At 33.7% G+C, this 13,788-nt stretch overlaps 1 protein-coding gene and 1 long non-coding RNA gene across 6 annotated transcripts in view; one reads left to right on the forward strand and one right to left on the reverse strand.

Annotated features, from left to right (window-relative positions):
• The window catches only part of LOC137619635 (SET and MYND domain-containing protein 4-like), a 227,298-nt gene extending 221,177 nt beyond the window's left edge, over positions 1-6,121 (forward strand). For 4 of the 5 annotated variants that reach the window (XM_068349827.1, XM_068349830.1, XM_068349828.1 and 1 more), the window contains 2 exons: positions 804-980; positions 1,990-6,121. In XM_068349827.1, coding sequence (XP_068205928.1) covers positions 804-980; positions 1,990-2,202 — 390 coding nt within the window. In that variant the 3' untranslated portion in view covers positions 2,203-6,121. Of the gene's footprint in view, positions 1-803; positions 981-1,624; positions 1,688-1,989 lie in introns of those variants that run through there. The other variant, XM_068349832.1, reaches the window with a different exon arrangement.
• The window catches only part of LOC137619636 (uncharacterized), a 300,875-nt gene that overhangs the window by 236,859 nt on the left and 50,228 nt on the right, over positions 1-13,788 (reverse strand). The gene's annotated exons all lie outside the window — the stretch shown is intronic.

Below are 13,788 nucleotides of genomic sequence, written 5' to 3' on the forward strand. Positions count from 1 at the left end.
CACAAGGACGGTGAGGTTACAACGACCAAAGGAACTAAAGAGTTTGAGCGTGACCAATCAGGGACGTTACCACACAGGCCACCACAACCTTAAAGGTTGAGAATTACAGTAGATGTATCTAAGAAACAACCAGGGGAAATTAACAGTTTTTTTTTCATTAATTTAAGATACGATAATGGGAACGAAATTAAAAACGGAGAAGAAAGAGACAAAGGAAATGAAAGGGGACTGAAGGGAAAAGAGATATCATGGTGGAGGATGAGATAAGAAATAAAAAAGGACCAAAATGTGATGCAAAATGAAATAAAGATATGCAAAAGATTATAGTCATATTGAGAAAATGGGAGAGAAAAGGATATAATTGAATTAATGAAAAAAAATAGGTGACTAAAAACTGTTAAATATTTTCTATGAAAGTATAAAAAAAAAAAATTATTACCGGTACTTTTTAAACTATCAACGTTTGGAAATATAATCTATGTTAAGTTGATTTATCAATATTCTTATACAATTAACTAAAACAACTATAAACCCAATTTCGCCAGTAATATTCTAGTTTTGAATTAATTGATACGATAATTATTTCATCAACTTAATATCGACATGACCTCAAGATCTCTCTTTTCACCAGTTACAATCGGGTTGAAAAGTAATCGATTCAATAACTATCATCTTAATTACGACTTAACCTCAAGTCCTCTCTTTTCACCACTAATACTCGGGTTTTAAAGTAACTGATAAAATCCTTATTTTCTCATCTTGATTACGACTTAACCTCAAGTTCACTCTTACCACTCTTCCAGGCCTGCGTGAAAGACTGGCCCAAATACCAAGACATGTCCAACACAGTCTTGAACTTCAAGTGCAGGAAGTGCACGTCTCCTTTGCCAGTCGACACAGAGAACACTTTGAACCCGATCCTCAAGTGCGAGAAGTGTGGTGAGCAGACCAACATCATGGCTGCTCTCAAAAACTTACAGGTAGGTACAGAGTCCTTTTACTACCTCGAAAATCTTAATCTAGTAAACAATATTTAAAAACTTATGAATATGATTAACTTTTGCCATTTTATCATATATAAAGCAGTTTCCAATCTTTCCCATTTCATGTTCATCTATTTATAAAGTTATATTTCATCTTAATTACCTTTCACAATTTTTAAAAATATCTACTGGCCTCTTTTGGTTAAAAAGTGCCTAATAAACATTCCATCTCTTACAACTTAGTCAGACATCTCACTTCTGGGCTAATATTCTGGCTAAAATTCAGTCTATTTCAATCAACTTTAATCTCTTTACTTCTTTCCTTACCCTGAAGCATAAGATAAAATATGGCCTTCAACTTTCTATTCCATCATTATCTACATAGTAAAGGCAAACATATGAAAACCTGTTACAATCTTTGTATATCTTTCTTATTTTATAATTTACAGCTTTCTGGCCCTCATTCATTTTCAAATGCTTCGTAATTATCTTATTTACAGCTTAATTTATCTACTGATGTATTCACTATATATTCTGACCGATTAGTTTATCTACTGGTTTATTCTCCAAACATTCTGACAGATTAGTTTATCTACAGGTTTATTCACCAAACATTCCTTTCCCTATCTCCCCTTGAACAGAACTCAGAGCAGACCTTCTTGAGCGCCAGTAAAGAAATGGAAATCTAAAACTGGACTTTCTGACAGATTACTTTATCTACTGGTTTATTCTCCATACATTGACAGATTAGTTTATCTACTTGTTTATTCACCAAACAGTCTTTTAACTCACTTTTAACAGAAGTCTGAGCATACGTTCCTGAGTGCCAGTAAAGAAATTGAAATTTAAACCTGGACTTTCTGACAGATTAGTTTATCTACTGGTTTATTCACCAAACACACTGACATTAGTTTATGTACTGGCTTATTCACCAAACATTTTGACAGAGTAGTTTAACTACTGATTTATTCACCAAACATTCCTTTCCCTATCTCCCCTTGAACAGAACTCAGAGCAGACGTTCTTGAGCGCCAGTAAAGAAATGGACAACTTCAACCTGGAAAAAGCAGAGAGCTTACTGCTGGAGAACCTGAAGCAGCTGGAATCCAGTCTCTACCCTCCGTACAAGGATTACCACCAGACGCAAGAGGCTTACATGCGCGTCATGCTCACAAAGGGAGGCAACTATAGGGTAAAAACGCCTAAATCTGAAGAATAGATTTATTAGGGAAATATATTGTAGGTTTATAAACAATTTTCTAAATGCGATTACCCTAAAGAGGTTATGATACTGTATTATTATATTGGACAAAGAAGTAAAAGAGAATTTTATGAATACCAATTCTCCCTCCTTGTACATTTCTAATTCTTTAGGTGATATTAGAACAAGAAGACTTGCCATTGCAGATGCAATGAAAACAGGAGTACATTCACGCATCTCATTGTAAGCTTAATAATATTAATCAAAGGTCACAGCCTGATTAAAGGCATCAAAATAATATAGGACTGTTGTAACGTATGATGTATTTGTCTGAATGGCAGGTCAAATCACGATTATATACATATATAAATATATTCATGTATGTATATAACAAGGCGTATGAACGTATGTTGTATATTCGGACATCATTATTATTTATAAATTGCATTCAATCATAATTGTTATCAAAGGACAAAATATTTAAGTATTTATAGTCAGGTATGAAAAGCATTTTTTTTTTCTTTAAGCTTACTTTTTATTAAACTATGGGCACTATACCTTTGACAGACCAAAATGACTCAAACTGCGCAGCTATACCACGGGTGCTTAAACATTTTAAAAATATATATTGCACAAATCACACCAAATTCAAATTTACAATAAAAAATGGAAAGTAGCATTATGTGGACCGCAAGTAACTTTCCAATGTCATCTCATATATCTGCCATTAAGATACATAATCGAGATAGATTAATTGATTGATTGATTGATCTTGGGTTTTCTGGCATCCTGACATCAAGGTCATTGATGCTGTAACTGAGGTAGAGACGAGTGAATGCCAGTAACCCATAGTAGAAATTGTAACGTAGTAAATCCAGTGCCTCAGTTAGAGAAAGAGGAAGTTACATGAGAAAGAGACATATCGTGTTGGTGCCGATGAATAAACACGGCAATCACTTTATTTAAGGTATCACATGTGACTACGCAGCGTGTATGGCCATACATGCATTACCGTATGAGACTGTAGCAACTTTCTTACTTAAGATATATATATAAAGGGCACTATATTTCACAAACGGATAATCTTAAGGAATCCACTTTTTGTAAAAAGAAATAAACCATTAGAGATGTTTCCTTTAAAAAATAGATGCTGTGGGAGACTTTTAAAAGCTCTCCAATGACTATAGTCAATTTTTTTTTAGCGAGGCAGATTTGCAACGACTGGCAGCGGTGCCCTTTTAGCTCGGAAAAGTTTCCTGCTCGCTGATTGGTTCGAGATCATTCTAACCATCTAGCGATCAGGAAACTTTTCCGAGCTAAAAGGGCACCGCTGCGAGTCGGTGCAAAGGGGCCTCATTAAAAGAAATTGACTATAGGGCACTAGAGTTTCCTTTCAGATATGTATAGATGATTTTTGAGAACTATGTAACATAAAAGTGTGCCATATAAAAAACCCATAGAAATCTGTAGTATTTTGTTTTCTTTTGTGTTCTGTAAAGCACGTTAGACGATAACATAAATAAGTATATAATATATATGATATATGCAGGTATCATATATACATAAATATAGGATATATACTATGTTGATATATGACATGGTTGGTTGTATTACCAAAAGGATCATGTGAATTAATTGATTATTTTAAAGCTTTTTTTGGCATCCATTATAACGGAAAATCTCTCCATTTAAAAATAAAATCCTCTGTTTTCGTAAATACAATGGTGCCAAAAAAAATCATATTGAGCCTATATACTGCATTTTATTACTGTCAGTAGAGAACAGCATAATCGTCTTAGTGCCAAAAATGATTGTTTTTATTAAGCTTTTTCTTCCTTTCAGTCAACGTTTAGCTGAAAAGTTCCTTCGCAAATTAAACTAAACGTGCTAGATTCTCCTTTTTTATGCTCTTATCTAAAAAAAAAATGTTATTCAGGAGAACAGAATCCTCTGTAGCACCTCACTAACCGTAGAGAACTGGGATGACCAGTAACATATATCTCTGCTACATATACATCTTCTAAGTCTTAGGTGTACAGCTTGGCTTTCCCAATTCAGTTCTCTTATGTTGCATTTTCAAATCACTCGCAGTTACAATGTTCATTCTTATCGTTTCGTGGCCAATAAACAAATAAACAACATTTTCCTGCGATTTCCATCAATTTAGAAATCTTCTACTTTCCAGGGTAATAATAAAATAAGGAATTAGCACAGGTACCATCGTGGAATTCTTCATTAATCATACAAGCGGTCACTCAAACGTCCTATCTACAATGGGTCAGATATAAACAGTTTTCTCGTTCCAGTTACCCGCTTTCATAAAGATAGAAAAATTAAAATTAAAATCAATAATGTAATTTGTTCTTTCAAATGTTTCTAATTCTATTGGATTAGGTTTGCACTGTCACGTCTAGTCATGAATCAGAAAAACATCTATTTTTACATTAAAATTCAATAGGCACTTCATTAGCAAGGACATTACCCAGATGATTATAAGATTTACCACGAATATTTGGGATTTCTAAAAGAATTAAGTTGTCTGTAGAGCAGGGCAAGAGTATACTGTATCGCCAGTGAACTGACTTGGGGTATGTTGGTACTATTATAAATCATAATCTAGTGTTGTTTTCCAATAGTGACCAATAGTAACTATCTTGGTATCCTCTATAGACCAATGACAGTCCACCTATCATCACCGTTTGTAAACTAATTCATAATTAGAAACCCCGAAGAAATTATTCCTTTCTAATTATTTGGTTATTAGTTGTTCCCTGGACAAATATTCCCTTTTAGCCATTCGGTTACCAGTTGTCTCTGGTATTTTACTGATTTGTTATCCCCTATAAACGACCATTAATAATGCTGCCAAATTTACGAACACTCTTGATTAATTGACACCAAGCAATGGGCCAAAGCTGCTTGTGAGTTGGACATCATCATTTATAGATTGATTGATTTGAAGTTTTCTGGCACCTTTTTAGCCATTCGGTTACCAGTTATTTCTGGCAACTTTTATTGACCTGTTATCCACTATAAACAACTATTAATAGTGTTGCCAAATTTACGAGAACTCTTGATTAATTGACACCAAGCAATTGGCCAAAGCTGCTCGAGAGTTGGACATCGTCATTTATTGATTGATTGATTTGAGGTTTTCTGGCACTCTGACATCTAAGGTCATTGACGCCAATCATCATTTATAGAAAATATAACTCGCAAAAGGATGCAATTGCTTCACTGGCTGTCTCCAAACATGAATTTTAGCAAATGGAATGAGAAATACCGAGCTCCGTAATATTCGATTCCTTTTACAAGAGTTACAGTAATAAATTCATGCAGTACACATCAATTTCTAGTCGGTCGCTTATTATCAAAGTCACTCTAAATTACGAGTAACATTGCCTTTCGTTTTAAAGAGAATGAAATAGTTTGAGGAATTATATTAGTATATCTTACAAATTATGTCTCAAAACCTTCAATAGAAAACAAAAAAACATAAAAAATTGACTATTATTAAGTGGAAATCTTAAAACACCTGAGCCATATAAATTAGCTATATTGATTATATTGTGAATTAGAGCAATTTATGATAATCTCACTTCTCCAAATAAAAACAGATTGTCACTACTGACATAATACCACAAAGGAAAAGGCCTTCCATGTATTGTCTTTCTTTATACGCAAAAAAAATGTTGATTGTATAGTAAACTGCTTCTTAAATTTTGTATTGAAAACGATACTGTAATAAACAGTACTGTATATTTTAGTTAATAGAGCTACATGTCTTGTTTATTACTTTTTTTTCTTAATTTAATTTTGTCTCTGTCCGTTTTCAGCAATCGTAGATTTTATTTTAACTTTGATTATGCCTTATATAGTGCCTTTTGTACTACAGCCTGACTAATATTAAAATGGTTTCTGTTGATAAAGTCATGAAGATTTGCGTTTTATTCTTCAAACCTATATGTGTGAGTATGTATATTTGTATAAATTTATGTATCAAGGGACACATCTGTATTAAAAATTACATATGGGTGTGTGTATGTTTGTATATATGTGTGTATGTATGTATGTATATATATGTATATATATATATATATATATATATATATATATATATATACACATACACACGTGTATACAGTATAAATACCGCCCCCCCATATATATATATATATATATATATATATATATATATATATATATATATATATACATATGTGTGTGAAAGAAAGAATATACGCTCAAAAGCGTAACAGTGAATCTTTACATACACCAAATAGAAAAGTGTCTGTATCCTTGCAATTTATAAATATCATGAACAATTCTCCAAAATGATAAAGTGGCTATATGCACGTAATTTATATATACGTATCATAAATAGTACTTGGTCACTAACCTATTGTGAGTAACTTATACCGTGAATTAGTATCTCTCCACTATTTAAAGTTGTCAAATTTTCCACCTATTACACATTGAACAAAAGCAATCAGAGATTTCTACCCTCCCCCAAAGGTTAATAGAGTCGTCCATGGCCTAAGATCTATTATCTGTGGTGGAAATTTCGTCAAATCCATCAATTTGTTTTAACGTTGCCTTTAAAATGGCGAAAAATGCAAATTCGGATATAGAATCCGGATCATCTTCAAAAGTTAAATGAGTCATCCATGATCTAAGATATATATGTTGTGAAAATTTCGTCATATAGAAAATAAATAAGTAAACCGACTCGGTTTTACAACCTTGGCGGGGTTAATAAATGTTCTAAAACTATAAATATTACATAATAGTGTACGCGACCCGTCAAAAATAAAGGCTAAATATTTAGCGCATGCACATATCGTACCTCTTGTGGGTAAACCCCCTCTCACCAGGGTATGATTATTTACCTGCCAGAGGGACGGGTAGAGACCATATAGTGATACGTCTGACAATACACACACACAAAATTTGTATCTTTGTAACAAAGAACAAATCAACTAATATGATTATAAATCAAAGTTAAACCTTAAAATTAACTCAAACTAATTGGACCCTAAAATTCATCCCCTTAGGAAAACGAAAAAACAGAAATATTGCTAATAATAAGTACAATGTACTAAACAAAACTCAAGGATCTTCTATAAACAGATCACAAAATCATTTTTTTCGTAATCTTTCACGAGCTATCTGCCAAACACTGGACAAACTAACCATTGGCAGGGTAGAAACTGAAGCTGTTTGTGTCTAATACAACAATGGCTTAGGACCACTCAACGTATGACGAGTATTATTTAGACCAAGGGTTCACAACCTTGGCCTAGGGTACTTGTTTCCCCAGTGGTACATTTTACTCTTCAGGGGGTACATGGGATCTGAGAGAACAACCAGTACTTCACAATAAATGATGTAATCTGCAATGAAATTGAATAAAATTACAATATAAATCTCATTGTTTCTCTTTTTCATCCTCAAAGGAAGGTGTACATAAGAAACTATAAACATGCCCAAGGGGGTACAGATGAACAGAAATGGTTGGGAACCCCTGATCTACAGTAGACTTTTTGGCCTTTGCAATCAATGAAAGTTGTAATTTCAGTTGATCGTTACTTCGAACAAGGTTGGAGTAGAGATTACAAGTTGCCCTAAAGGAAAAGGAAAATGTAAAGGTGTCTGGTTTCAGTTCCAGATTCATCAAAATAGATGCTCACCAGAACGTCAGCAGGGTAATACCAACCACCGACTGCGGTGTCCATACACAGTAGTGGCCTCCCCAGTAAACAGCCAGATCGCTAACATGCAAATGCTAGGCGAACACGTTACCATTGTACTAGCCAGGAGGCTAGAAGCAAGACAGCGCAAGCATAAGGCCAGCTAAATCTAAAACAACATTAGGTTACTTTAGTCAAATCTGACTGGAAAAAGAGCTCGTTTAAAGATTTAAGGGTCGTTCATGAATGCCAGATGCAAAGGACAGTGACGATGCCATAGAGCCCCCTCTCCACCCAAGCTAGGACAGAGAGGGCCAGCAAATGGCTGCTGACGACTCGGCAGGTAGTCATACAGGCTCCAGCCAAACACCCCATCCTTAGCACACAATGATGGTGAGGTTGCAGACATACAGGAAACTATTGAGCTAGTCTCGAACCACAGTCAAGCAGTGCCAAAGAGGGACATTTCCAATAGGTTACCACAGTGTTTCACAACCCTTTATGGTTGCGACCCTAAATGCAGTTTTAACCTGGAATAGAGACCCTATTTTTTAAATCATAAATCAAACCATATAGGTGTGTTTCATGACCACGCCTCTTTTGTTACTGTGTCCAGTAGAATCTTTACCTTGTAATACTAAAGTAAATTAGTTACAGTAACCAAAACTGAAACGTGAAAAGCTGTGAATTATTAAGATATATTTTTGCAGGACCCTCTGGCAACCCTCAGAAATACCCTCGCAACCCTAATTTGGGTCGGGTTTTTGGGGTTGGAAAAAACTGGGTTACCACAACCCTTTAAAACTAAGCATCGCCAAATAAACAATTCAAAGGAAAACTAAAATCTGAATACCGTATTAAAATATAAAAGCAACATCTAACGGAGTAAGATTTCTGCGTTGCTGTTGCTGCCAACGACAGGTCGACCATTACTATCATTTATAATTCAAATCGTGTCGTTCTTGAATTCAACCAAACACTAACATGAAAGTACCGCATATTTCCAGTTGTGGGTCAATAAACCATTTGATTTTTTGTCCCCTGGAAAAAGGGACGTGTGAAGAAGAACCCAAATATATCACCATCATCATCATCTCCTCCTACGTCTATTGACACAAAGGGCCTTGGTTAGATTTCGTCAGTTGTCTCTATCTTGAACTTTTCATTCAATACTTCTCCATTCATCATATCCTACTTCACGCTTCATAGTCCTCAGCCATGTAGGCCTCGGTCGTCCAACTCTTCTAGTGCCTTGTGGAGCCAAGTTAAACGCTTTTGAGACCAGTTAAACGTTTTGGAGCCAAGTTAAAAGTTTTGGGGCCCAGTTAAACGTTTATTGAACTAATCTCTCTTGTACGTCTGGTTAGTAATAAACAGAGCTTTTGCACCTCTTTAAATTTTCACTCCTCTTTCGAAACCTCATAAGGGCGTCTTACATGGTGACTTGCTTTTTGGATGAAACATTGCATTTTGAAAATTGACGTTATAATCATAAAACGCGATAAAGACTAAAAAAAATAATAAGAAATTCATCAAATATCAACAAAATTACACCACCAGTCAACCCCAACCATTCCCCCAACCCCAAAAGGAAATTGATTTTACGCAGGAGTATCTGTATTATTATAGTGGCTTTAGTCAATGAAGCTAAAAGTAATACTGTGATAATTAATCAGTTAAAAAATAAAATTGTGGGCTGCAAATCAATACTCACAACACAATCGATAATTTTCCATTCCATATGAGAGAGAGAGAGAGAGAGAGAGAGAGAGAGAGAGAGAGAGAGAGAGAGAGAGAGAGAGAGAGAGAGAGAGAGAGAGAGAGAGAGAGAGAGAGAGAGAATTTTTTTGGGTTATCCCTATATTATTTTACATTTTCTTTACATAGCCAATGGAAGAAAACGTATATTAATAACCTATACTATTATATTTAAAATACAGATTATTCGACAACATAGCAATACCGACTTTTTCAATCTATCTAATGCTATATGGATTAAATAAAAATAAAACACCCCGTTCCCAATATGTTAATAATGTAAAGCCACATAAAATCTTTAATCGAATACTAAATGCATATTTCCTAAATCTACTAGCACAAAAGAAAAACTTAATTTACATTTGGTTGCGATTAGTAATGTAATCGAAACAGGTTGTTTAGTTAACAAAACCTAATAAACTGTGTGTATGTGTGTGTGTGTATATATATATATATATATATATATATATATATATATATATATATATATATATATACATATATAATTTTCAAGTGAGGGCTGTAGGTTAGCTAATAATAATAATAACAACAACAACAATAACAACAACAACAACAATAATAATAATAATCCTAAAATTACATAGATATAACAATTCTAATCTGGAAAGGAGTTAGACACAGAGACATCTCTCTCAATTTATTTATACCAAGCCTAGAAGTTTTTAGGAATTTAGATTGGGAAAATGTGGGAATTAATATTAATGGTGAATATCTTAACAACTTGAGATTTGCAGATGACATAGTTCTATTTAGTGAATCATGGGAGGAATTGCAAAAGTTGATAGAACATTTGAATAGATAAAGCAGAAATGTAGGACTGAAAATGAATAAGAGTAAAACTAGGATTATGTTCAATGAAAATGCAGAGAGAGAACCAATAAGGGTTATGGACGAATCTCTCTGTAAAAAGAAAAGTATCTAATCAGATGGTCCTACTAGTTTTAACTTATGCATCAGAAACTTAGAACCTTACTAAAGCCTTAGAATGTAAGTTGGTTACAATTCAAAGGCCTATGGAAAGAATAAGGATGGGAATAACGTTAGGAGACAGAAAACAAGCAACATGGATGTAAGCGAAAACTAAAGTAGATGATGTTCTAATAAAAAGTACGAAAAAGAAACGGATGTGAGCGGACACATAATGAGAACAGCAGATGGAAGAGAAGACAATGGATTGAAGAGCTTAGAAAACCTGTGGTTACTGCACCATCATTGTTCAGTGGCCACTTTCCACTAGGTAATGGTAGAAGAGACTCTATAGCTATGGCAAGGAGCTATTCTTGGAGATGGACACTCCAAAATCAAACAATTATTCTCTAGTCTTAGGTAGTGCAATAGCCTCTGTACTATGGTATTCCACTGTCTTGGGCTAGAGTTCTCTTGCTTGAGAGTACACTATTCTATCTTTTTTCTCTTTCTCTTTTGCTTAAAGTTTTTATAGTTTATATAGGAGATATTTATCATAATGTCACAGTTAGTAAAATATATTTTTCCTTGTTTCCTTTCCTCACTGGGCTATTTTCCCTGTTGGAGACCCCAGGCTTATAACATTCTGCTTTACAAACTAGGGTTGTATCTTAGCACATAATAATAATAATAATAATAATAATAATAATAATAATAATAATAATAATAATAATAATATCATATTCTTCTACAGTTTTTACTGGGGAACCCCGCACTTGAACCAGGAAGTAAAAGTAGATGGGTGGACAGTGGGCAGGAATATAAAAAAAAAATCCCCCTAATGGCACTGCAATAGTAATAAAAATACACCAATACCTTTAAATACCTGATAGCCATTACATACTGATATACTGAAGCCATCAGTACTAATAGGTTTCTAGTAATGAAAGGGCGAATCCTTCATTTATAAAGGCGGGTGAAATATAGTTATCCTCAATCGTCGATTCCCCCATAATTAGTGGATGATTATTTTAAAAAATGAAGTAATATCACCCTTCCTTCACCATTCTTTTTAGTAAAAATATAGGTATGGAATTCTGAGGTCATTTTTGATGTGGTTGTTGTTGTTATTATCATTATTATTATTAATAGCCAAACTACAACCCTAGTTGGAAAAGCAGGATGCTATAAGCCTATGGGATCCAACATGGAAAAAGATCCCAGTTAGGAAAGAAGATAAGAAAATAAATAAACTATATGAAAAGTTATGCATTAATATAACCCTGAAAATTGCTGTTCAGGTTCTAAACGAGCGTCTTATTAAACCTAGGGTAATACATAAGTCTGGTATACGAAGTATCGCTATGAAAATGAAACAAAAAATCTCTCGAATATAATATACTAAATAACAGCAAGGCAAAATCAAAAGAAAAGAATAAGACTTACGAGTGGTGATGAAGTCAGTCTTCTGAAAGCTATTTAAATCTTTTAAGTACATTTTTGCTTTTATTGTTTTGATTGAATATTTTACCTCCGCCAACGAAGTTCGGAGGAGGTTATGTTTTCGCCCCTGTTTGTCTGTTTGTCTGTGAATAAATTCCTAACCGCAATTTTACTCTAAGTGAAACCTTCAGGGTTAACTGTTATCTTGAGACGTGGGAGATTCAATTTTGAAAGTCCTAGGTCAAAGGTCAAGGTCGAGCAAAAGGTCGACCGAATTAACCCTAACCTTAACGGCAAATTCGCACATGGTTGTCACACAGACTTCAAATACCCCTACGGTCTAAACTGATTCTGGGAAAAGGCAAGCTGGTATAGAGAAATAAGCTGCCGTGGCGGAGATCTGCACTCTGTGTGCTTTTCTTTTTATTCTTTATCTATAATAAACGATATCAGTGCCAATGCCAGAACGCTTCAAATCAATCAATCAGCTCCACCTTGATAAAAGATCCCTCTTAATTCATCTTAAAGACTCTTCGATAAGAGTCATGCTGTCAATTACTGCAGCTATAAAGATGAAGAATTGACTTTGCCCTTTACAACTAAGAAATGACCATGTACGTCCTCTGTGAACATCGTCATTAACAAAGGCATTTCTCTTTGTTCATCAATAGACAGTCACCCGTCATGCTTCAAATTACGTCCTGAATTACATTGTAATGGATGATGTGAACTAAGAACTGCGGTAACATTTGTGATTGATTGGTGCAGTTAAAATTAATTCGAAATTATGATGTTCGTCAAATTTAATTATATATTTCAGCAGCTTGAAGAAGTGACAATAATGAAAGGCGAAAATAATAATAATAATTATAAGAATAATAAAAAATAAAAATGATGATAACAATAATACAAGTAATAATAATAATAATAATAATAATAATAATAATAATAATAAAGAATGAAAATTAAAATATTAACATGATTATCATTTCTATTGCAATATTATTATTAATAATAATAATAATAATAATAATAATAATGAGGAATTAAAATATCATTATTTTTACTGCTACAACAACAACAACAACAACAATAATAATAATACTGAAATGCTTACGGATCACACACTAAACAATAAAAATTGTAAATAAACAAATATGCAAAACTAAAGTTGGGAAGTCGCAGAAAGCACAACCTAAACCAGCGAATACTCTATACTTGTGTCTGCAATGTAATATACACTTTGGTTGTCCTTTCCTTGACCACTATCGGTATAGTCAATTTATTATAGTAAGGCAGATTTGCACCGACCCGCAGCTGTGCCTTTTTTATCTCGGAAAAGTTTCCTGATCGCTGATTGGTTGGACAAGATAATTCTAACCAATCAGCGATCAGGAAACTTTTCCGAGCTAAAAGGGCTCCGCTGCGCGTCTGTGCAAATGCGCCTCATTAAAAGAAATTGACTATAGTAAGTGTATTTCGTAGCTTTTTGACACAAAAGAAAGGATTACAAAACTACATAATTTGTTTTAATCAAACATTATATGGTATTATTTCAGTTCATCACTGGTTTAAAAAAAGAAAAAAAATATTTATAAATATGAATAAAAAATGTCGATTCAAATTTCAAGTTAAAAAATACTACTATTGACCATAAAATGGCATAGTTAGGTCATTAAATTAACCCCTCAAAACTTTCTGTAAACGGTACAACACATTATTTGTGCAAAAATCCATATATATATATATATATATATATATATATATATATATACAGTATATATAT

The sequence above is a fragment of the Palaemon carinicauda genome, chromosome 26 (assembly GCF_036898095.1).
Source record: "Palaemon carinicauda isolate YSFRI2023 chromosome 26, ASM3689809v2, whole genome shotgun sequence".
NCBI lineage: Eukaryota > Metazoa > Arthropoda > Malacostraca > Decapoda > Palaemonidae > Palaemon > Palaemon carinicauda.